The sequence below is a fragment of the Bos grunniens genome, chromosome 18, assembly GCF_055505025.1.
Source record: "Bos grunniens cultivar Pamir isolate PY7600 chromosome 18, Bosgru_T2T1.0, whole genome shotgun sequence".
Classification (NCBI taxonomy): Eukaryota; Metazoa; Chordata; class Mammalia; order Artiodactyla; family Bovidae; genus Bos; species Bos grunniens.
Genome location: NC_141182.1, coordinates 25826108 through 25849794, shown reverse-complemented (window position 1 = coordinate 25849794; position 23687 = coordinate 25826108). Strand labels below are relative to the sequence as shown.

At 57.9% G+C, this 23687-nt stretch overlaps 2 protein-coding genes across 52 annotated transcripts in view; one reads left to right on the top strand and one right to left on the bottom strand.

Moving 5' to 3' along the window:
* The window catches only part of KIFC3 (kinesin family member C3), a 57086-nt gene extending 53221 nt beyond the window's left edge, over positions 1-3865 (top strand). For 21 of the 42 annotated variants that reach the window (XM_086350865.1, XM_086350850.1, XM_086350859.1 and 18 more), the window contains 8 exons: positions 2-132; positions 643-766; positions 995-1124; positions 1213-1442; positions 1851-1985; positions 2381-2489; positions 2976-3004; positions 3201-3865. In XM_086350865.1, coding sequence (XP_086206991.1) covers positions 2-132; positions 643-766; positions 995-1124; positions 1213-1442; positions 1851-1985; positions 2381-2489; positions 2976-2980 — 864 coding nt within the window. In that variant the 3' untranslated portion in view covers positions 2981-3004; positions 3201-3865. Of the gene's footprint in view, position 1; positions 133-642; positions 767-994; positions 1125-1212; positions 1443-1540; positions 1690-1850; positions 1986-2380; positions 2490-2975; positions 3005-3200 lie in introns of those variants that run through there. The other 21 variants (XM_086350862.1, XM_086350847.1, XM_086350858.1 and 18 more) reach the window with 2 other exon arrangements.
* A 1002-nt stretch (positions 3866-4867) lies between these two features.
* KATNB1 (katanin regulatory subunit B1) lies at positions 4868-22810 on the bottom strand. 10 transcript variants are annotated; one of them, XM_086350895.1, is made up of 21 exons: positions 21701-22761; positions 21284-21570; positions 16958-17088; positions 15377-15501; positions 14369-14486; positions 11163-11263; positions 10724-10765; positions 10002-10085; positions 9672-9787; positions 9250-9321; positions 8954-9104; positions 8616-8806; positions 8380-8510; positions 7920-7970; positions 6932-7023; positions 6691-6810; positions 6450-6599; positions 6174-6250; positions 6014-6088; positions 5660-5776; positions 4868-5320 (listed from the first exon to the last, which is right to left on the bottom strand). In XM_086350895.1, the coding sequence occupies exons 6-21, from the start codon at positions 11247-11249 to the stop codon at positions 5188-5190; spliced, it is 1689 nt and encodes a 562-aa protein (XP_086207021.1). In that variant the 5' UTR covers positions 11250-11263; positions 14369-14486; positions 15377-15501; positions 16958-17088; positions 21284-21570; positions 21701-22761; the 3' UTR covers positions 4868-5187. The 10 variants fall into 10 exon arrangements, with proteins under 10 accessions (XP_086207021.1, XP_086207020.1, XP_086207018.1 ...); XM_086350894.1 differs by having other exon boundaries at positions 22687-22761; XM_086350892.1 differs by lacking the exon at positions 15377-15501 and having other exon boundaries at positions 22742-22810.
* Between the last annotated feature and the right edge of the window lie 877 nt (positions 22811-23687).

The window sequence follows — 23687 nt, the reverse complement described above, 5'->3', positions numbered from 1 at the left end:
GGGGACCCCTGAGAACCCAGGCATCAACCAGCGGGCCCTGCGGCTGCTCTTCTCTGAGGTGCAGGAGAAAGCGTCCGACTGGGAATACACCATCACCGTCAGTGCCGCAGAGATCTACAATGAGGTCCTCAGGTGAGGGGCCCTCAGGTGAAGGGCCCTCAGATGGGGGCCTCAGGTGGGAGTTGAATGTTGTGACTAGGCCCAGAGAATCCACCGGTTCCAGGCACTAGCAGGCAGGAGGGGGGAGGCCCACTGAGCCCACCTGGGACACCCAGACCAAGGCCCTCCTTTCCTCTGGAAGTGCCCTCACCCTACCTGCAGGCTGCACTGGGTGGTGAAAAGTGAGAGTGGGGTCTTGGGGAAACCTGCCTCCAGGGGTTCAGTGCAGCATGGGGACTGGAGTTACCACCACCCCAGGACTTTTGGGGAACATTCCTGCCTCTGCCCTTCAGCAAACTGAGTGCCCGAGAGGAGCTGGGGCTGGGGAGGGAGAAGGGCTGAGCCCCTTGGTGTCCAGGAAGGCATCCTGAAGTGTGATGGTTGGGAGAACATTCCAGGCTGGTTGGGGGGGTGCGGGGGGCGGTGCAAGTGTAAGCAGAAGGCAGACTGGGAGGAGGGCGTGACCGTCCTTCCTGCCCTCAGGGACCTGCTGGGACAGGAGCCCCAGGAGAAACTGGAAATCCGGCTGTGTCCAGATGGCAGCGGGCAGCTATACGTGCCGGGGCTGACCGAGTTCCAGGTGCAGAGCGTGGAGGACATCAACAGGGTGAGGAGCTGGGCGGGCCAACGCTGGGAGGCTTCCGCCCACAGCGGATCGGCTCCGCCCGAAGGGATAGGGCTCAGATGCAGGCTCTTTTGGGTCCGCAGGCCTCTGGGAGCCTGTTTCCTCCCGCTGAGGAGGTTAGCGGGTGACGCCCCCTGATAGGGATGCCCCAGGACTGGGGATTTCGAAGACCCCACTCTAAAGCCGGTGCGTCGGCCTTCCCACCTCCAGGTGTTCGAGTTCGGCCACACCAACCGCACCACGGAGTTCACCAACCTGAACGAGCACAGCTCGCGCTCGCACGCCCTGCTCATCGTGACGGTGCGCGGCGTGGACTGCAGCACCGGCCTCCGCACCACAGGTGAGCCAGGACCCCCAGCGCCCTGCCTGAGCACCCCCACCTCTGCCTCTCCCGGGGCGGCCCTGACCTGCCCGCGCCCTCCCCACAGGGAAGCTGAACCTGGTGGACCTGGCCGGCTCGGAGCGCGTGGGCAAGTCGGGGGCGGAGGGCAGCCGCCTGCGGGAGGCGCAGCACATCAACAAGTCGCTGTCAGCCCTGGGCGATGTCATTGCCGCCTTGCGCTCCCGTCAGGGCCACGTGCCCTTCCGCAACTCCAAGCTCACCTACTTGCTGCAGGACTCGCTCAGCGGGGACAGCAAGACCCTCATGGTGGTGCAGGTGAGGGCCTCAGGTGGGCCGGACAGTGTGGCCATCAGTGTGTACAGACTTGGCCAGTTCCAAGAACAGGGGTTCCCACCCCCTTCCTTCCCCTGCAGCCCAGGTAGCCCGCAGGCTGTGCAGAGAAAAGCCTCTTGTCTTCAGCAGCTTCAGAGTCAGTGACATGTGCCCCCCACCCCATAGCCTTCCCAACAGACCTGGCCACAGTCACTCTTTGCTTGCAGCTTCCTCCACTTCAGCCACCTTGGTGAAGTTGCCCCCCCCACCCCACCCCAGCTCCCCTCCTTCTCGTCTTCTCCAGGGAGCCTTCTAGAATCCCCTGGTTGTGAGCTCCCTCTGATGCCCCTTCCAGTTCCGTGAGGACAGCTGGCCAGCCAGGTGGAGAGTGAGCTCTCGTGTGTCCCCTAGGTGTCCCCTGTGGAGAAGAACACCAGTGAGACGCTCTACTCCCTCAAGTTTGCTGAGAGGGTGCGCTCTGTGGAGCTGGGCCCTGGGTCCCGCAGGACAGAGCTCGGGTCATGGTCCAGCCAGGAGCACCTAGAGGTACAGGGACCCCCGCCGGCACTGGGTCAAAGACTTCCGGTCATGGGCAGAAGGGAGGGTGTGGCGGGGAGGACAGCCTGGAGTGGGGAAGAGGGGAACATACCAGAGCAGGTGGAGCCAGAACTTGAACCCAAACCCAGTAGTCTCTTCAGTCCAGGCGTTTTTGTTGACCTCAGAGGTACCTAGGGGTCATCAGCTGGTTGGACGTGGGGCAGGGAGGTGCAGGCTGGCACACAGATGCTCAGTAGTGTTTACTTCTTTATTAATTCCGTCTTCCCATAGTTATTGTATCATTGTCATGTCCATTTTGCAGATGAGAAAACAGTTTGGGGTGGCTGGGGAGGGAAACACATGGGTGGCAGGGGACCCACCCACCTGCCCTTCTCTGCCCACAGTGGGAGTCAGCTTGCCAGACACCACAGCCCTCAGCGCGAGCCCATTCGGCCCCCGGCTCTGGGACCACTAGCCGCCCAGGCTCCATCAGAAGGAAGCTGCAGCCCTCAGGTGAGTCTTCAGGGAGTGAGCCAGGGTGGGGAGCCTCCCCCATAGGCTGATCACAGCCACTGGGCTGCCCTTATTGGAGTGGGCTTTAAATTTATAAAACTTCTGCAGACCACTTTCACAACCTTCCTTGGCCCTGGGAAGTAGTCAGGGCAGACAGTGCTGGGTCCATTTTATTGATGGGAAACTGAAGGCCCCTTGGAGATGGAGTGTCAGGAGGGGAGGCCAGCCCTCTGGACTCCTAGCTAGGCTGCTGATGTGAGGCCCAGGGCGCAATTCTCTGAGGCTGGGTTCATGAAAGACATGGCCTCCCAACTAGGCCGTGGATGGGTGATTAGAATCCGGGGCTCCAGTCCCCAGCTTGACCCCCTCACAGAAGGGCCTGGCAAATGTTTTGAGTCTAAAGGGGGTATGGGCAGCAGGGTCCTGGGGGGTGGGTCCCAGCCCAAGGGAAGCCTACCAGTGAGACACCTGTTGCTTTGATTTCAGCCTGACGGCTAGGGCTGCAGAGTCTCCAGGTGAGTGTGGGGGCCAGCAGCCCAGGGCTGCCCGCCCACCCGCCTGCCTGGCCGCCTCGGGTTGCAGGGCTGTGCCGGGAAGCTGGCTGGGTCTGGGGCTCGCTGCCTGCTGTCTGTGTGCTTCTGCCCGGCTGCCTCCTGCTCTAGGACAGAGGCTGACAGTCCCGGTGCTGACAAAACCTATCCCCTCCCATAGGGAAGTCCAGGCCATTGCCTGTGTGATGGACATGCCCACCCTGCCGGACCAGGGACCAGCGACTGGGTCTCCATGCGTGGCTGGCCCACCCCTGCTGCAGCGTCTGGAGCCTGTGAAGGCAGAGGCCAGAGTGGAGGCGCCTCTTTGACCCCATCTCCCCTTAGAGATGAGAAACATGTTCAGAAGGAAACCACGTCTCTTGGCTGTGGCTCTGGGTGCAGGTGGCACGGGCTGGAAGGGCAGGCCCAGGCCATCAGTGTGGGCCCTTGCGGGGAGGGCAAGTGTGTCGTGTGGGAGGGTGGGCCCTCGCCTGGGCTGGCCCAACCCTCCCCAGCCCGCAGGGCCTCTCCAGAAGGCACAGGAACTGTGGGAGCTGGGCGGTTGGTGGGCAGCCCTGTCCTGCTCTTCTCCGGGAGTAGAGCATCTCGCCAGGCATGTATAGTGTTCCTAGATGTACACAGGAGGCCCGCTCCCGCGGCGGGTCGGGCTTTATTTATGGCCGGCAGGAGGTCAGTGGGTGGGGATCTTGCTGCTCCCCTCTTCTGCCTGGCACCAGGCTGTCTCCCTGCTCACTAGCCTCTTGACATTTTCCTCCCTCTGAAATCCTATTTAAGAACTTTTGGAAGCTTAGCCATTTTTACTTATTAAATAACCTTTTTACACAAGCACTGTCTGGAAGAGTTGGTCTTGTGAGCCCCTGATCAGATGCAGGGAGCAGGGTGTTGGCATGTTGTGGGTGGTTCCCCAGTTCTGGCTTGTCACCCACTAAGTCAGGATCAAGTGTCCTCCCCCCATCCTTATCATGATTGACCCATACAAGTACTGGCACCTTCACCTAATAAACGGGAAACTCAAGCTCTCCAAAGGCTTGCCAAAAACCTAGCCACAGTGGTCCCTACTCCACTGCCTGCCGTCTGCCCTGGCCTTGCCCCCTTAGGTGAATGGCCATAGGTCAGTGCTACCCGCCTCCTCCCTCTGCCTACAGCACCCCAACCATGGGTGCCATGCCCACCAGGCTCCCCACCGTGGAAGTGGTGCTGGTCTGCACCTGGTCCCAGCCTTGGGGAAACATGTGCAGGGCTCTGTGGGGTCCTTGCACCAAATGAGCTGAAGTGGCCTCAGGAGGAGAAGCAGGGTGACCTCTGGGTCAGGGGAGCTGTTCTGGCCAGCCAGCACTAGGGGCCCTGCAGGGAGGGGCAGCTGTTCAGAGCATGGGGTAGTGGCCTTTCTGGTCCCATCCCTGGAGGCCTCCGGGGGTGGAGGGAGGGCGGTGAGCTCTGGATCAGCCACCACAGTAAGTGGCCCCACTGCAAGGCTGGAGTCCCAGCCCCCTGCAGGGTACAGCTGCTGACTGGCCTCAGAGGCATCCACTGGACAGGTGGGAGTGGCTAAGACAGAGGGGCTGGGCTGGAGAGCCTGAGCCCACCCCTCACCTGTTTCTTCTAGCCATGAAACAGGGAGTTGCTGTGCCCACCTTCCCCCAGATTAGTCTGAACTGACCCCTTCCCACCGGCCCATCACTCTGCTGCCCCCTGCTGGCCACCCAGCGTGGCGCACCACCTCTGGGTCTTGGGAGAAGGAACGGTCTGCTCTCTGAAGAAGCCATCAGGGGCCCAGGAGAGCCTTGTGGCTGCCCGAGGATGCACCTCCCAGCAAGGAAAGCAGGGAATAGTTACAAATTTAATAAAATTCACCTTATAAATTACAGCAGCAGCCCCTTACAGCAGCAGCCCCTTACAGCAGCAGCCCCAGGGCTCAGTTCACTACCCCAGGAAGCAGGAATTGGACAAAGCTGGGCAACTGTTGCTGCAGAGAAGTTGTCAGAATTCAGGGCTGAGGAGTAGCCAGTGGGCCAGCGCTGCTGCCTCCAGGATGGCCACAGGGCAGCAGTGGGGGCCGGGCAGAGGCTCTATGGGCTGGTGGGCGTACAGGGAACAGGAGTGGGGGCCAAGGCCAGGCCTGAGGGTGCCCCCACTCTCTGGGCCCCTCAGTCCAAGCTGGCCATGAGCAGGTGCAGCTCGCGGAAGGCACTGCCGTGGCGGCCGCTCAAACCCGACTTGCTCTTGACGAGGCTGCTGATGCTCTTGAGCTGCTTGTAGCAGAGCCGGCACTTGTGCAGCCTGTGGGCATAGGGTCAGCACTGGAGGTGGCCAGCCGGCACAGTCCCATGACCCCCGCCCAACCCCAGGGCCTTTCCTGTACTAACCACACCAGCCCTCCTCCCAGGGGAAGGCTGAGACCCAAAGAGCAGGGCCCAGGCCAGACCAGGCCATGGAGGAGCCCAGGCTCTGGTAACCCCACCGCGTGCCCTGAGCGACTGTCCCAGGCACAGTGATTGCCTCTGTTGGCTGTTTCACCAGGCCCATCAACAAGCAGGCCTGTGTGCTCTTGCCTGACGTGGCATGCACACACAGACACAGACACGCCACACAGCCCTCCCCACTGCCCGGGTTCCTCACCTCTCCTCCCGGCTGATGTCCACACCCACAGAGGGCGGGGCCGCCAAGATGTCTGTGATGAGGGGCAGAAACCGCTGCAGGATCAGCTTCAGGGAGGTGCAGCCCGTCTGGACGTAGCTGCAAGGGCAGAGGGATGGATAGAATCAAACACACAGAGCGCATGGCTCACGGAGACAAAGCGGGGCAGAGCCGGGGCCAGAGGCAGCATGGACTTGTGGTCACTGGCCTTCCAACTTCGGAGGGGACAGCAGCGTGGTGCAGCCCCCCCACACGTGCCCCAGCCCTGGGGGTCTTTCCTGTGGTCCACCTCCACCCCGCCCCGCTGTGAGGCAGGTGTGGCTTCCCCACGCGTACCTCTCATACTTGCTCTGCAGAAGTTTCTCGATCTGCGGCAGAACCGTGGTGCACAGATCCAGTTTCCACAGGGAGCTGGGGAGAGGGCCAGGGACACGTGCTCTCAGCACCTGGCCCTGCCCACGCCCCCCACCTCCCATCCCCCGTCATGGCCACTCACGCCTTCTGGTTGACAATGTTAAGGAGGTCTACGACCACAGACAGGTCATTGATGGCCACGGCTGAGTCCACCGATGTCTGTGCAAACAGAGCACCTGTTAGTGGGGACCAGGGACACAGTGGCCCTGCCTGGGTGTGATGTGATCATGGGCTTTATTGGGGTGTGTACATAAAACTGCAAGGTGTGGTGACCGGAGCCGCCTGCCACCCCTCCAACCCCACTCCAGGAAGCTCTATTCTCAGCTCAGCTCCAAGCCCAGGCAGAGGTGGCACTTGCCTTGATATCGCCTGTGGTCCACACACCCCGCACAGTGTCCAGGTTCTTGTGGCGGCTGGTGAGCACGACGCACATGGTGTCATGGCCTTTGCGGATCTGGGACATGGCATCCTCATCGACCAGCTCTGCCTGCTGGGGGATCTTCACGGCCTGTGTGGGACGGGTGCCCGGATGCTGGCAGCCAAGTTCTGCCCTTGCCCCATGGGCCTCCACCCACTCTCAGCCTGGGCCCCCCACTCACAGGCAGGAAGTCGGAGGCCTTCAGTCCGATGGGCTCATTGCGGGTGGCAGGAAAGATGGCAGGCTCGGCCTTGGGTGCAGGGGTGGAAGTGACAACTGGGGGCCGGGATAGGACCTCAAGCTGGAAGGGTCTGGAGTTAGCAGGCAGCCAGCCAGCCCAAGGCCTCCCCCTCTGCCCCTCTCTCCAGCAAGGGTCACCCCAGCCCTGATTCAGGACACCAGGCCCTCTCTGAGCCTCATACCGTGCCCGCTCCGCCTGGACATATGTTTGGCACCGGGAACTGTGCGTCTGTGGCTGGGCTGGGCTTTGCTGCCTCCTTGGCTGTGGCCATGTCTGGAGATAGAAGGGAAAGATCACTGGGTCAGGTCAGGTCGGGAGAAGGGACAGGCGGGAAGGCAGGGCTTGGGCTGGGACTCTGGGTGGCGCCTCACCTCTAACAGGGGAGGTCTGGCGGAGGGGGTGGGCCTGGCCCCTCCCTCTCCACCTACTCAACCACAGGTCTGGCAGAAAGCAGGAACCAAGCACCACGTGTGGATGGGACCCAGGGAGTGGTGGCCCTGACACCTCACTAGGAATGGAGTGTGTTTTGCAGGGGGGGTTGGTGCTGAGTGGATGGTGAATAGGAGTGTGGGAGAGAGACGTGCTTCAGGATCCCAGCTTTAGGGGCTCGGGAAGATGGCCCCTTGAGGAGAAAGCTGATGGCGGGGGAGGGGTGAGGCTGGGCTGGAAGATGAGGGTGCCCCGTCCCACCTTCTCCAATCATAAAGCAGATCAGGTTTTTCCCCCTTCTTAAATCCTCCAGCAGCGAAACCCAACTCCCAGGGCCTGGGGACCTGGCCCCCCAAACCCCCGCCCTCCTCTTAGCTCCCTCCCACCTGAGGCTGTTCCCTCCCATCTCCTCACCTGGTCCCCAGCCCTGCCTGATGCACCGCCTCTGCAGAGCTTCACAGTTCCCCATTTACACGAGCCCTAGTGCCTCTCACCACGCCTGGCTCCTCCTCCCACACGGCTGTCTACCACCTGCCTTCCTCACTGGGTGTGAGCACCTGCCTACTTTTTCACGCTGTTACCAGGGTCTAGCACAGCACCTGGCACACACTAGGTGCTTTTTGGGTGAATGGAGGGAAAAGACCCAAGGGGAGAGAGAGGCTTGGAACTGTCCTGTGGGAGGGGCAGCCTGGAAGAGGAAGACTGGGGAGCCCGGGAGGCAAGGCTCTGCCCCGACTCACCATCTTCTGGGGGTGCAGGGAAGGGCTCACTTCTTCGGGGTGGCGTCCGACCTGCAGAGGTGAAGGGGGCTGGGGACTCACATGGGCCAGCCCAGGGCTGCTGTCTGAGCCCTCAGGGCCCAGTCAGCGGGGACCCCAGGGCCCCATAGGATGCAGGAGATGGGCAAGTGGTTCCAGGGTACACATACAGCTGTAGACCGTGATCTGTTCCTAGGGTTTGAACCCTCAGGCTTGCCCCTCCTCATGCCCTGGCCCCTGGCAAGCTGAGCACCAAGGGGCTGCTGGGCTTCTGCTGGGGCCTAGAGGACCTGGGGACAGAGCCAGGCCCAGATGTGGGTGAGAAATTAGGCTAGGGGGGCGCAGCAACGTGGACACCATCCTGGAAAGGACCATCTGCCTCTGCGTCCCAGAGGGGAATGGTGGGGCTAGGCGGGGATGGGAAGGGAGGGGAGAGCCTCACTGATGCTGTTCTTGGGCTGGAAGATCTCATTGTAGTCCTCTGCGTTCTGGATCTCCGCCCGAGACTCCCGCTCGTCCCGGTCGTCCTCGCTGCTGGGGCTGCGGCGCTCACTCTCCGAGTTCTGTTTCACCCTGGGGGGCCGGCCGAGCAAAGGGAGGCGGGGAGGGGGGGGCGGTGAGGCTGGGGGGCTCACCTCTTGCACCCCCCAGTGTCCTCCAAGGCCCCGAGCACCCCACCTCTGAGGCTTGCTGCAGGCGGTGCTGGGCCGCTCGTAGATGCGGCGAAGCGGGGCACTGGGGTGGGGCGGCTGCTGCGTCGGAGGCCGGCTGTCTTGCACGGGGTCCCGGGCCACCGTGCCTGTCCTGGTGACCCGCGTCAGGTCCACGACGTAAGAGGAGACGTTGCTCTGGGAGAAGGCCACGCCTATCTGCAGGAAATGGAAGAGCTGGGGCGGGACCCTTCATGGGGCTCTGAGGGTAGGGTCCCCACAGGGCCAGGAGGGAGTTGGGGACCTGAGCGGGAGGGAGGCCGGCGGCCCGGCAGAAAGATGCAAGGTGGGCGGTGGCTCTCTCACCAGCTGGTTGTTGCAGATGGCCAGGTCGGCCACCTTGCCCCAATGGACGAGGACCACATCAAAGCAGCGCTCGGGCTCCCAGCCATAGACGCGCAGCGAGTCCTGGCAGCCACTGTACAGGCAGCAGCCATCGGGGTTGAAGAGGATGCTCCTGGGCCAGGCGAGAGGGGCCTGTGGGTCAGAAGCCTCTGGAGAGGCTCCGGGGAACCCAGGACCAGAGCGGAAGTGGAGAAAGGAAAGGGCCACCGCAGCCATGCCCCACGGCCAGGAGGAGGCCCCGCCCACCGCCCGCCTACCTGACAGGCCCGGGCTCCCCTTCGATACAGCTCACCACCTGGAATTTCTCCAGGTCCCAGAAACGGATGGTCCTGCAGAGAAAGCCAGGCCCCATGCTGGTTTATCCGCAGGCCGGTGGCTGGGAAAACCCGCTTTTCTGCAGACACTTGCCCACCCACCCCCAGGTCAGGGCCACTCTTAAGCATGTGGGAGGTGGACATCTGCCTTAGATCCAGACACCCCAGCAAGGCCCAGGACACTGGGGCCGGGGAACTGGAGTCAGGAGAGAGATGTGACTGGGTCCCAGGCTGGCTTGGTTGGCAGTCAGTTCAGTCCAGGTAGGATGTGACACCCAGGACCCAAAGACAGACTGGGACAGAAACACATCCAAAGGACAGAGGTGCGGCAGTCACAGGCCACAGGCCTTGTTCCTCCTCCTCACCTGTCAGAGCTGCCAGAAGCCAGGAGGTACTCGTTGGGGTGGAACTCCACCACGTTGACAGGCCCCGTGTGGCCAGGGAACTCGGACATCATCTTGCCAGCAGTCAGATCCCAGAGCTGGGGCAGGGTGGGCTGGAGGTCAGGACCAGCCTGGTCCTCAGCCTCCGGATCACCCTCTCATCCAGCCCGTGCTCTTTATCCACGAACCACCTCCCACTCTGGACAGTCTTGGGGCGGGCGAGCCCGATGGGGAGGGAGGTGAAGACCCAACCTGGGTGTAATCAGCAGACCCCAGTCCCCAGCCCTGGGCCCACGTCTGGCTGGGAGCTACCTTCACCGTGTGGTCATCTGCGGCTGATGCCAACCACTTCCCGTCGGGGCTGAACCGGAGACACCGCACAGCCTGGCTGTGCCCCTGAGGACAGGACACAGCATGAGCGCTGGAGGGGCTGGGCCCTGTGGGCTTCCCTCCCCACCCCCTACTCCTCCCTGCCCTCCACAAGCAAGTGCTTCCCGGGAGCAGGCAGAGAGGTGACAGAAGGCCACCTGCGGGAGGTGCCACAGAGAAACGCCTTTCCACAGGTGGTCACGGACCCCCAGTCCTACAGGACACTCCAGGAGATCAAGACCTCATGGTCTTACAGGTTGAGGAGCAATGTGTCCTGTGCCTCTTTTTGGAGAGTTAAATGCCTCCTCTTATGTCAAAGGGTCTAACAAGTTCGAAAAATAATTATTAAACTCAGTGCTTTGAAATTCATATGAACAGGAACCCACTTCACTTAATAACACCTATTACCAGCCTACAAACTGTGGAGCACAGTTCGGTGAACACGGTTCTGTGGGGAGGCATGGAAAGCTGGGTGTCCAGGTGGGCCACCCAGCGCACCCCTGCTCTGCTCCAGATGCACGTTTCTCATCTGGACTTCTTGTTTCTCACGTTCTCACCCAGGCTGGATGAGCAGCTCCTCCAGCCCCTTCCAGGGTCTGGGCACCGCCCCAGGGTCCATGCCCTCAGGGTGCTTGTGGAATGATGGACAGAGGGGCCTCACTTACCCTGTATCGGAAGACACAGCCTTTCCTCCTGATGTCCCAGAGCTGTGAAGTGGGGAGTAGAAAGGGGCCGGGGTCAGGACAGGTCACAACAAAGTTGGGCTGCGCTGGGGAGGCCTAGCCAAGCTCAGTCCTGGAGCTTGGGTCAGAGGGCAGTAGACGGCCATGAGCAGAGAGGGGCTCTGAGCACCTCCAGGTCACTACACCCCAAAATGACAGGGGTCTGGAAACTGCTCAGTAAAGCTGGGCATTCCGAGTACAAATGTCTGGCCAGTGCTCCTACATCTCCCTGCCTGGGTGGGGCTGGGGGGACATGGATGCTGCAGCACAAGTGGGAGGTGCCCCCGCAGAGCCGAAGCCCACCCCCTCGGGTGGGACTCAACAGCCTGGTTCCACTGGCGGCCCAGTCCTGGGACAGCCAGGGTGCTGAGTGGTGTCTCACCTTGATGTTTGTGTCCTGGGAACCCGAGGCTACAAACTCGCCATATGGGTGGAAATCCAGGCTGCAGATGTTGGCTTTGTGTCCCATAAGTGTGCGAAGGACTAACAAGGGAGAGAGCAGACAGTGGTGTGAGAGGCGAACAGGACGGCGAGCAGAGAAAGAGCTCCAGTGTTCGTTTCTGTGTGTGCTTTCATACTGACAGCACAGAAAAACACAACAGTTACACAGACTTTCAAGATGGGGAGGAAGCTCAACTAGAGTCCTACCACCCTAACAACTAACTTTTCTTATTTTCCTCCCGAGAGATGCCAGCCATTTCTGCCATTACATGAGCCCCCAGAAAACTCCCTGCAAGCGCCATGTGGCTTGTGCCACTGGGCTTGTGCCAACGTGTTCTCACAAGAGTGAAGCCCCGGAGTCAGCAGAGTCGAGCAGCTGCTGCACTCGGTTTAGGCCCTGTGGACACGGAACTTATGACTGCCAGGCATCCCATCATACCCGAGACAGCGCGAGGAGAGGGATGCAGGAGCGGTCCAAGGTGGGGGAGAAGCTGCTAGGTTGAAAACAGAAATCCAGGGGGACTTTTTGGAGGAGGTGGTATCTGAGCAGGATGTCAGTAGGTGGTGGATGAGGGAGGCTTGCGTTTCTGTATCAGAGCTTTCTCTGGTACCACTCAAATTTGCCTCTTTTCTCTGGCCTCATACGCCTTGCTTTTTAGAAGATTTATAATTCTGCTGTTTGAATGAAACTGATCTTGCCAGGGGTGCTGGCGCAAAGAAGTGTGGCAGTCCAGTGACCCTCAGGTTTGAGCCAAGGTGAAACAGGCTGCCTTGTGAGGTGGTGAGTGCTCTGTTGGAGCAGGTGTTCAAGCAGACTCCAGACATAATGCTTTAAGGACAAAATTCAAAGACCCTACAATCTGAGCAGCTGCCCTCCCCACACTGTAGTTGTCACATGCCACCGGGGGCTCAGCACTGCCTTTTTGGCCAAGGGGTCTTCGGGCACATGCAAGCCCAGTCCAGGCCCTGGAGGGTACACACTCCTCTCGCACATGCTCCAGTCCACGCCGCCCCTGCCAGCCCACCTGCTTTGCATCCCAGAGTCAGGCTTCTAAAATCCTGCCCCACCCCAGAGGATGCGGCAGGTCCCACCCCTGCGTAGGCCGGCTTCATGAAGCCCAGACTGCCTTCCTATGGGATCCTGGGCTGACCCGCCCTCGCCCTCTGGCTCTCCATGGAAAGCAGGCAGGACCACATTCTTCTGATGTGATTTCTGCCCTCGCTCTTCGGTCCTGGGAGGACTCTTGGAGCCTCCTGATGCCCCACTTGGTCACGGGATCCAGGAGCTGCAGAGAGCAGGGGCCTCCAGGGCCTGTCTACCCCACATGGGAACTTCCAAACCCTCCAGCTGAGCAGTTGGACCCTACAGTGATGGGCAACTGAAGCCACAGCCAGGCAACCCTTTACCAACCCCTTTCTGCGCGAGAGGTGCCAGTTTGCCTCTGTATCATTCCCACATGGGTGGGGGTGGAGGTGGGCCCGAGGTCCTCTTCCTGCCGAGAATGCTGAGGGCAAGTTTCTCTTCTGTCACTGAAACCCACCCACCCCTGCCAAATGGCAGGGCAGACAGCACTGGGATGGGAGTCCTGACACCAGGATTCGAGGTCAGACACCCCAGCCGTGGAGTCTTTACCAAGCTCAGGGCCCTCCTTGGGCCTGTCTACCCATCTGTCAAAAAAGGAGACAGTGTCAACCTGGTTTTGCATCAGAACCAGCTAGAAGCTTATGAAAGCCAGATCCTGGGCCCATCCCTCTCCTGAGTCAGTCTCTCTGGGAGTGAGGTCTGGGATGTGTCACAGGTTGCTTGTAGAACAGCCAGCCCTGGGAGCCCAGGGCTCAGGAATTCCAGACGTCTTTAGTCTCCATTCTTTGCCTACCTCAAGAAATTCCTCACGCTCCCTTGTGCGTGAGAGTCACGGCTGTGAAATCACAGCTCTTGCCTTCTCTTTATGTCTTGCTCCTCTGTGAATGGCGAATGGCTGGCACCCTCCACTGGGATCTGGGTGCAGGCAGAGGCTTCCTAGAGGTGAACCACCTGCTGCCTGAGCCTTTCTGCTTTCTTGGCTGGAGCCCAGCCTCCCTGGCCCCTTGTCCAGCGATGCCCCCGCCTTGTGGGTCCTATGTGTGGCCAGGCAGTGGGACTGCATGCTGAGATGCTAAGCTCGCAGCCCCTGTTTATTATCTAAGAGGTCCTGGGGCTCTGTCTTTCTGAAACAGTCTGCCACTGGGTGGGCAAGTACCACCCAAGAGGCTCAAGTGAGGTCCTAACTTGAGGAACACCTATACGAGAGCAGAATGAACCTGGCCACTGGGCATGTGTGGCCACTGGGCATATGTGGCCACTGGCCACCATCCTGCAGCAGAGCATCCTGCAGGCACCAGAGGAGAGGCCAGAATGACCTTTAAGTCTCAGCCAAGCAAAGAGGGCATTGTTTCTGGGAGAGGCAGACTCGGCAAAAAACCACGCAACTCCTTCCTCTCCCATCCTTCAGGGAGCAGATGGCCTCCCACCTGGCATGCTGCGAGGTCCAGACTAGAGGCTGGCAAAAGCAGTGAGCAAACAGGTTTTACTTGGACCTCTGAGTGTCAGCCTGCACAGTGTTCTGAAAAGTATGTTGAGTTAGCTGTCAACCTTTAGAAATGGGTGGATTCCACATAAACGCCCAGATTCCCAGCTTCTCTTAAAAAATCTGTAGAGCTGGCAACACTGCGCCCACATTCCCGTGTGGCAACAGCCAGTGAGGCTGAGAGGCAGCTCCCATTCTAGGGAAAGTGGGACTCCCTATTTGGCCCAGAACTGAGGGCATGAGTCTACAGACCAAGACCCCAGTGAGGACCCAGTACAGGGACGAGAACATGCCCACCAAGGCCCTTCACTGTGAAACCTGAGGACACTGGGAGGAAAATCCTACAAGCCTACAGAGAGAGAGAGAGGCAGGGGAAGAGAGAAGCAGGTCCCGCGTGAGGGATCTAGGATGACCTCCCAAAGCAGCCCTGGAACCTAAAACACACCATCTGGTCACTGAACCAGGAGAGTAGCACCCAACCTAGTCAGCACAGGCCTCCTGGAGAAAGTGGCTGGACAGGAAAGCTGGGGACAAGCACAACCGCAGGCATGCGTGGGGGGAGGCAGGCGTGGACACCTACTTTTGGCAGCTTCCAGGTCCCAGACACGGATGGAGCCCGACTGGGAGCCGGCCACAATGAGCTCCTCGGGGGTGTTGAGGCGGACGCTCTCCACGGGGGACGTGTGACCCGTCAGGCTCTGAGGAGAGAAGGTAGCAGCTTTGGTGCGCTGTGTCAACAGACCCTCAGCTGCTGCCCCCAATCCTGGATCCCCGGGAAGCTCATCAAGCAGGGATCCTGTGGCCCCCCCAGGCCTCTCGGCTCCCAGGGCTGAAAGTGGGCCAGACCCCAGCCATGCTCCACCATTGCCCGCTGTGCTCCCGACAGGAACGTCACCTGCAGGAGTGGCCCTGTGGGGGGGTAGCTGACCCTTCAGTCCCAAGTCCAAAGCACTGTCCTCCTGGACTGTGCTCCCATCTCTACTCTGCCTGGCCCAGCCCTCCAGAGGCAGAACTGCTCTCATCTCTACTCTGCCTGGCCCAGCCCTCACGGCAGAACTGAGGTCTGACCCGTCAGCGGCCTCTGGAGCCCCCAGGTCCCCAGGGGCTGACCCCCACCAGAGGACCCAGCCACGCTCTCAGGCAGGGGCTCTGGAAACCAGAGGACCCGGGAGTGATTCTGCTGGAAACACGGACACTCTTCCCAATTCAGACCAGCCTCTGTTGAGTCTTTTTCAATTAGGGTGTGTTACTCTGGACTTTCAGGGAGAGGCAAACACATCTGAAACCCCCAAAACAATTTCAATTCTCTTCTTAACCCGATCTCAGTTCTGACCTTAACCCTGGCCGTGGTTTGGGTCAGATCTCAGCTGTCTGCTGGATCTCATAAGAACACTGAGTTGATTATGTTTCTACTAATAAACCTCACCTCCTTTTTATCTTTACTCGGTCAAGAGTCAAAAGAATACCACCCTGTGCGGCAAGATTGTAGGGGGAGAGGGCAAGCTTCAGTGCCATCGATGAGAATGTAAATTGACTTCTGGAGGGCAGTTTGGCAATATGTTTTGAAAGCTTTATAAGCAGTACACACCCACAGATTCAATCTTATGATTGCAGATCTGTTTGAAGATTTAGGGAGACGAGGATGTGCCCCACTGTGGCTGGGCTGAGCCAAAAACCTCGCGGTGACTTCCACGCTGGGAGCCAGGCTCAACCCTACAATGGGATACCACAAAGCTATTAAAAATCGTGTTGTAAAAGGGTATTTGCTGACACAGGAAAACACTCGCACTGTTGCTATATTAAAAAAAAAAAACAGGCTACAGAAGAGTAAGACAGTGTACTGGAAACATGCTGTTATATATTTGTGTGCACGTGGGCATGTTTGCCCGTGTACACACAGGCACAAGTCTGCACACACGTGCACGCACCTGTGTCTGTATCAGGCCCTAGCAGCACACAGACCCAAGTACCAGGTGTAATGGTCCTTGGATAATCAAACTGCATATAACTCATTTCTGTATTTGTTTCCCTTCTGTGTGATTTCCTGTTTTGGAAAACGGTTTTTGGCATTGAATACAGTTGTGTAACCAGGGGGACAGTGCTAATGAAATGGGAGCAGAACCCTACAGGGCCTTCCTAGGACAGACGCCACCCACCTCCATGTCCTTTGCCTGCCTTTTGTCTGGAGAAAAACTTTTGTCAGAGAACAAATTTAATCAGAGAAATAAGGAAAATGCAGAAGAAGCAAAGGAAAGCAGTCAAATAGGACCAAATAATAAGAGCTTAGTCATTAAACAAAGTTGAGGAACTTTGGTTCCTTCTCAAGGACTGTGGATACTGATCTGAACCCTATCTTGTGAGCTGTCTTGTAGATATCGAAACTCCCACCAGATGGAAGAAGCTGACTACATGACGACCAGACTGTCACCACAGCCTAAGATGCCACAGTTCTGAGAACTGGCCTCAAAGAAACGGGAACAAACAGACCGTGGGGCTGAAGGTGCTGCTGGGTGGACCACCGCACAACCGACTTCAAGATGACGCCAGACCTGGTTGTGCTGCTCCGCACGTAGCTCCCTTGCATCAACTACACACCTCTGAAACTCCCCTGTAAAAGTTCTTGCCCTCTGATCAATAGCAGGGAACTGGCTATTGGACACAAGACCGCCTCCCCACCAGCTGCCAGCCTCCTGAATAAAGCAACCTTTCCTTTCAACCAACACTTGCCTCTCATGTATTGGCTCCCAAGCCAAGTGAAGTTGAGTTCATTAACACTATTAAAGAACCAGTCCTCTAACCAGCTCCAACCAGGGGCATTCCAATCCCTTTTGTGGAATGAGGTGGGTAATGAATCAAAATAACCCTGCATGTAACTGACAGGTGAGCCGACAGGTCAATGGGCAGGGGAGGCTCAGATTCGGGCCTGTAGGCTTATTTTAGCCTTTTCATACAGGCTCCCCAGAGTTCCTTCCCACAACCAGATGACCGCCCCCGCTCCTCATTCCTGAGGACTGGCCACTGTCCCAGCCATCTGGGTTGTCCTGGACTTCCCTGAGCAGACAAGTGTGGGGGGAGCACTGATGTGCTGGGTTTCTGCAGAGCTGCCCACTCCCAGCGCCCATCCCTGGTCTGCCCATCTGCCCCACCCCGCCCACCGACCGAACCTCACCATGATGCAGTTGGGCTTGTTGATGGACCACAGGTTGACGCGGCAGTCATCCCCGCCCGTGGCCAGCAGCCGGCCCGAGGCTTTGCCCAGCACCAGCGAGGACACATTGCTGGCGTGGGCCACGATCTCCTCTATACAGGGAAGAGCAGAGGGAGAAGACAGTCGGGGGCCTGACAGGCCACGTGGAGGCAGGCTGGGCCTTATCCTGCTCGGCCCCCATCCCTGGCACTGGAAGCCCAGAAGAAGGGCCCTGCTCCCTGCGGTTCCCTTTGGTGCCCAGACACACCCCATGAGCGGTGAGACAGTGCAGGGCTTGGGCCTGAGACAGAAATAATTTCTCAACTTCAGTCACTCCCATCCTACCCTTAAGCCTCATGAATTTTTTCCTTTTTCTGCATATGAATGGGTACTATTATTAAGTTACTATGATCAGTTTTAAAAACTGACTTGCTACTTTTATTTAGCTCTATCGTTTAAGCAATAACATGCATGAAAATTACAAGCTTGATATGTTCACTACATTTTTTCTATGATAGAAAAAGAAAAATAAAAACAACAATTGAAATAAGAAATATTGACCCACATACCACCTAAGAACCTCTCAACTGCCGCTTGGTGTTCCTGCTTGGGGAAACCCATTTTCAGAACTGTATAGGTCGAAGGCAAACAAGCTGTCCCCAGGTGAGCTCAGCCAGGGCTTCAGCCCACAGCGTCACAATCCTGGCCTGGGCTCTGGTCTGCGCTCTATTGCAGGCAGTGTGGCCTTCGACAAGTTGCTCACCCTCTCTGAGTGCTGCACTCGTCCTGGGGTAAATGGGGATAATAATGGTACGTGGCTCACTGGACTGCTGAAGATTCACTAAGGACAATCCTGTGAGCTTCTCTGAGGGGCTGAATACTCATGGCTGCTAGGCAGGCTACAGATTAGACATCATGGAGAGTGGGCACTGCGGCCCAGGAGAAATCCAGGAGGTGGGCTGTGTGAGGAGGGAGCAGGAGGCAGTCGAACTGAGGGGTCAGGTGTGAGGGCCAAATGGACAGAGAAGGAGGTAAGGTCACTGTGGGTGGCCCCGAGGGCCCATGGCTTGGGCATGGGGGGGTGAGGGTGCAGCAGATGTAAGTCTCAGAGGGCATCGCCAGGGAAGGAACAGGCAAGGAACCAAGAGGCTGCTTGGGACTCCGAGCCAGGGCCTGAGTAGTTTCTGCTAAGAAGAGGGAGAAAAGAAACAGTGTCCCCACACAGACGAGGGAAACGTGCTGACGCGCTGAGGCAGCTGGGAGGCCAGCCTGGGCGATGCTGAGGGGGAGGGCGGTGCAGCTGCTCTGCAGAGGCCCGTCTACGGTGCCTGCTCCAGCCTCTGCCCTGCCTGGGGGTCTCCGCGGTGCCAGCCTCAGACCGCAGGGAGGCTGGGAAGCTGGGCTGGGGAAGGATGCTGGCCACGCGGCATGCCTCACAGGGGATGCCAGAACTGCCTGGGGGACTAGGCCCCAAACTCAACCTCACAGATGACATCCCACCTCAAGGGGTGGCGGGGCCAGCCCCAGCCGGGTGAGAGCTCCTGGCAGGCCCAAATGTGAGCCAGGGCCTAGGGGACCCTGCCCCTGGAGTCGAGGAAGCTGGGCGTCTCTCTGGTCCACACCTCGGCAAGGAGCCTTCTGTCCCCTGGACACTGTAGCACAGATGTATGGGTGCCCTGGGGCTCTGGTCACAGAGTTATCTGTTCATGAGCCTCTGTTGGGCCAGACTGACTGCCCAACCCAGCTAGAGGCCAAACCGCCTGAGCACTGTGACCCCCCAGCCCACGGCCCCTCCCCTTCTCTGAAGACACTCCCTACATGTGACGCCCTCCACACGTGACCCACCAGGAGGCCTAGCTGCGCACCCTGCCTCTCAGCCTTCCCAGGGAAAGTTCGGGCTGGGTCCCACCACACTGGGTCTCCTGGGCCTACTGTCACCCCTCTCTGCATCTCCAGACCGCTGCCTGCAGAGACAGCCATCAATACATAGCATGAACGTTTCCTGGGTGTCCGCTAGAGGCCCTGCGCTGAGAGATGGTGGGGAGTGACAGTGATGAGGTCCTCGTCTCCATGCTCCAGCCTGGGCAGGTGGCTCCGGGGACAGGGCATCCAGCCCAAGGAACCACAGATTTTAGGGCAAGTGGAATTTGAAGACTGGGCCCCTCTAGAAGGGCTCAGACTACTCCCCTGCAAGCAGCCTGACCAGGGGATTGGCTGGAACCCCTGGAGGGACCAGTGGGTGGGGTGGGGAGAGGGGGCACTCCTTAGGCATCAGGCAGAGAAGGCTTCGGCACAGGGCACTGGCCCAAGAGCTCCCAGTCTGGCCTGAGGGATGGTATCCTGCAGTGGCCCGGGCCTGGGTACCAAATTTAAATGCAAACAAATAGAAGTCCTCACGGCAGGCCAGGCCGATGGCTGCTGCTCTACCATGGGGCCCCAGGCTCACGCTGGTTTCCCAAGCTCAGGGGCACACTCTGGACCCCACATCCCAGCCAGAGCTAGGGGGACACTGTGTTCTGGTCAGAAGTGCTAAGCACCTGCATGCCAACAGAAGGTGCAAAGAACTAGGCTTCAACAAGCACTTTCTGATCCTCCTCAGACTCTAGAGCCACAAGGAGCCAGAGGTCATTTGGCCTTTGAGCTCTTTAGACAATTTATACCCACGGAAACTGCTGTGCACATGAAATTGTCAGCAGATGCCCAAATGCCTGATCACGTCGCCTCCCACCTGAATGCTCCGATGGCTTGGCTTCACCTTTCAGATAAAGGCAAAGCCTCAGAAGGGCTGGGTAAGGTCCCAGAAGACCTTACCAGCCTATGCGACACCACATTCTTCCCCCAAAGTGCTGCAGCCCATGGCCTCCTCCAAGACCTTGAAACCCACCAAGCTTCCTGCCACATGCTGTTTAGGTAGCCCACCACACTCCTCTACTCCCACCCCTCTATCATGTAGTGAACTGATTTAAAGCACAAGTTCCAGCTTGAAATCAGAGAAGGAGAGTCAGGTGAGTGTGATTACCTGATTCCCATGTGCTGTGCTCCCCAGACTCTAAGCCCCACTGTACCGGGACCTTGCCTATTTTGCCCTCCACTGGCTCCCCAGTGCCTGGTTCTTTCCTGGTTTCTCAGGAAAAACCAGCTGTTAAAGGTATATATATACATAACCCCAATAAATACAGAGCCATTCTGTCCAAAGTGCACCTCCCTGGGAGCCCATAACATGATTCTCCCTAAACCCTGGGACTGAGGAGCAATTTGAACATGGCCCAATCTTCTCATTTACAAATGAGGACACTGAGACGCAGCAGAGAGTTTTGCTCAGGTTCTCACAGTTAAAAAGTGGAGGAGCCCGGCCCTGCTTCTGAAAACAGCCCAGGGACAGCTCATAGCAAAGGATGACCAGTTTGGACACACCAGATCTATGCCAACCAGTTATTACTAGAGGAACATGGCCCACAGAGGCACCAGGTGCAAAGCAACAGGTCTCAAAAGATGATCCAGGGAACCGTGGGACCCTCAAGATCCTTTCAGGGGATCCAAGACAACAAAACTACTTTTATCATAATACTAAGATGGAGTTTGACTTTTATACTCTCATCTGCTCACAAGAATATGGTGGAGTTTTCCAGAAGATACATGACATGTGATGACATCATCACTAACAGTGTGTTTGTGCATTATGTTTTCAAATGTCTCAATATTCACTTCTGAAGTGGTAAATGTGGGTAGATATGAGTCCCATAAACAAAAACTCTTTGGGATTCTCAATAAGTTTTAAGAATATAAAAGCGTCCTAAGATCAAAGAGTTTAGAGTTGTCAGTTTACAGTAATGGTGGGGGTGGGTGGTACCTGGATTCAGATACATTGCAGAGGTTATTAGCAGCCCTCTGCCTACCCTCTCACCTCCGCCCCAGTCCCAAGATGTTCTCATCTGATGGGGGAGCTTGACTGGAGAGACGTCTGAAAACACCAAGGACATCTTTGAGAGGCACCACCCCATCTGCTAGCCTAACTGGAAATCCTGTTAAGTGCTTCATTATGTTCATTTTCTCACTTGAATCTCACAGCAGTTCTAGCATGGAAGCGTGATGATCTCATCGTACAGACAGGAAACTAAACCTCTGAGAGGTTAAGTCACTGAGCCAATGTCACTCAGTGCCAAAGTCATGATTTGCATGTTGGTCTTTTTTATGCCAAAGCCTGGGAGTCTCCCCTTGTGCTAAGAATGGGAGACAAGGTTGAGGGTCCAGGCCACCCACCAACAAACAGCTACCGGGATAAAGGGGGTAAGAAAGCAAGCCACTCACGCAACTTCCAGGCTGTCTTGGTGACCACAGGGGTGGCCATCCTTCAGCTGGCTGGCACCTGAAGCTCCACCCACAATAGACTGTGCTTTCCTTGTGGGGTGGGGGTGGATCCCCCCCAGATCCACCAATCAAGTTGGCAGGGAGTTTCCACACATGCAGGCAGAGGGAATGCCTCGTCTCCAGACCACCTCGTGGTTTTAAATCATCCACAGCAGCACCCTGTGCATGCCTTTTGGGATCCTGGGTCATGGAATGTCAGGCTTGAGCCATCTCAGCTCAACACTGGGCTGGAATACAAACAGAGGTGATGGCTTGTTAGTAAACACTCAGGGGAAGCTCAGGAGGTCGCTGGGTTTACAGAACTGCAGCTGCAGCTCCCTGGATGACCAAGGCCACTTGATAAAAACAGACACCCACCAAAGACACCAGAAACAAGAGCTCCACTGCAAGCTGGGTTTGAGAATCTGGAGAGGGGCTATCTCAGGCAGGGTGACTGAAGCACAGAGAAAAAGAAGGTTCTCTCAGAGGCCAGGATGATGGGAGGAGGTTCTGTTCCAGGAGGCTGGCTGCCTGAAATGCAGCTGAAATGCTGCAGTGGGGCGGGGAAGAAAGACCACATGTCTGCAGTTCTGATAGATCTCAGAGAGTCAGTTTTGTCTGACGTATGGGAAGGGGGCGGAGTCAGAGACTAAGTTTAGGGGGCCACGAGAGGCACCCGAGAGAGAGAGAGACAGAGAGAGAGAGAGAGAGACTTAAGTTTTCTCTAGGGAGAGTCTTGAAGAGGGCCCTGGGAGTCCAGTATGTATCAAGGGAACTACTCCAGGTCCCTGCCATTCCCAAGGACAGCGCTGGGAACTAGGCCTCCAGACTGGACATGAGTCGGTATGACTCTTCAGCATTAAAAGGCGACCTCATGGAGTCTCCTATCCGCTCCCCCAAGCCTTTCTCCTGGATTCCCCAGGTCTGCCTCTCTAGTTCTCCATTCTCTCCTTCTCCCTGCCGCCTATGTGTGCACATCCGGTCTCCAGGGCTCCCTAACTTGGCCCCTGCCTCGCCAGACCCTCTTAAGTCCCACCCTTTCTCTCTGCTATCAGTATCCCCATTCATTCACTCTCCTGCTTCAAGAGTCCCCATTCATCCCCCCTCCTCCTGCAGACCCCCCGCTCTCCTTCCGGCCTCTCAGGATTTTCCCCTTGGGCCTCCACACCGGTCCCGCCCCTCCCGAAGCTGGAAATGGTCCCTCGGCCTTGCCTAACCCTCCCACTCCTCTCAGTACTGGCTCCGGCCCCCCTCTGCCCAGGGCCTTCTCCGTCGCATCCCGGCGTGGCCCCGCCTGGCTCGGCCCAGCCCAGGGCTCAACCTCCCCTCGCCGCCTCGCCCCTTCGCCCCCTCGCCCACTCCACCTGCAGCTGCGGTTCGGCAGGCCGAGGCTCCGCTCCAGGCGCGACCCCCACTTGCCTCCATCCCCTGGCCTGATTGGCCGCTGCTTGACAACCGACCCTCACAACAAAACCTCCGGCTCAGAGCCCCTCCTTCCTCACCCCCAGCACCAATCAGCCGCCGCGAGCACTCCACCGCCCTTCGGGTATGACCAATAGAAGCAGGCGCTTCTGCCGCCTCTCCTAAGTCCCCGCCCTCTTTTCCTGAATTGGACTAATCACGAGGAAGGAGAGTTCAAGAGCCGCCCCTAGGCCTCTAGTGAACCAATGCGAGCTGCCGTTTTCTTGGTTCCGCCTCCGCCTCAAGCTTTCCCTTTCCTCCCCTTTCCGTCTCTCACGAAAACTAGTTTGCACTTAATTTTTTTTCGAAACGCCCTCCAAGGGCGGTTGCACCAATCGCTTTAGCAACCGTCCAAAATTGACCAATCAGCAACCGTATTATTGGAAAACCAATTTCAGGATAGCCAACAGGAAGGGGACATCAGGAGCAGCGTGAAGCCGCGGACCTTCCATCTTGGATTGGGGTAAAACGGCGATCTAGGTTTTAGAAAAGGCAGAGGAACCAGAGATCAAATTGCCAACATCCCCTGGATCATCGAAAAAGCAAGAGAGTTCCAGACAAACATCTATTTCTGCTTTATCGACTATGCCAAAGCCTTTGACTGTGTGGATCACAATCAGATCAGATCAGTCGCTCAGTCGTGTCCGACTCTTGGCGACCCCATGAATCGCAGCACGCCAAGCCTCCCTGTCCATTACCAGCTCCCGGAGTTCACTCAGACTCATGTCCATCGAGTCAGTGATGCCATCCAGCCATCTCATCCTCTGTCGTCCCCTTCTCCTCCTGCCCCCAATCCCTCCCAGCATCAGAGTCTTTTCCAAAGAGTCAACTCTTCGCATGAGGTGGCCAAAGTACTGGAGTTTCAGCTTTAGCATCATTCCTTCCAAAGAAATCCCAGGGCTGA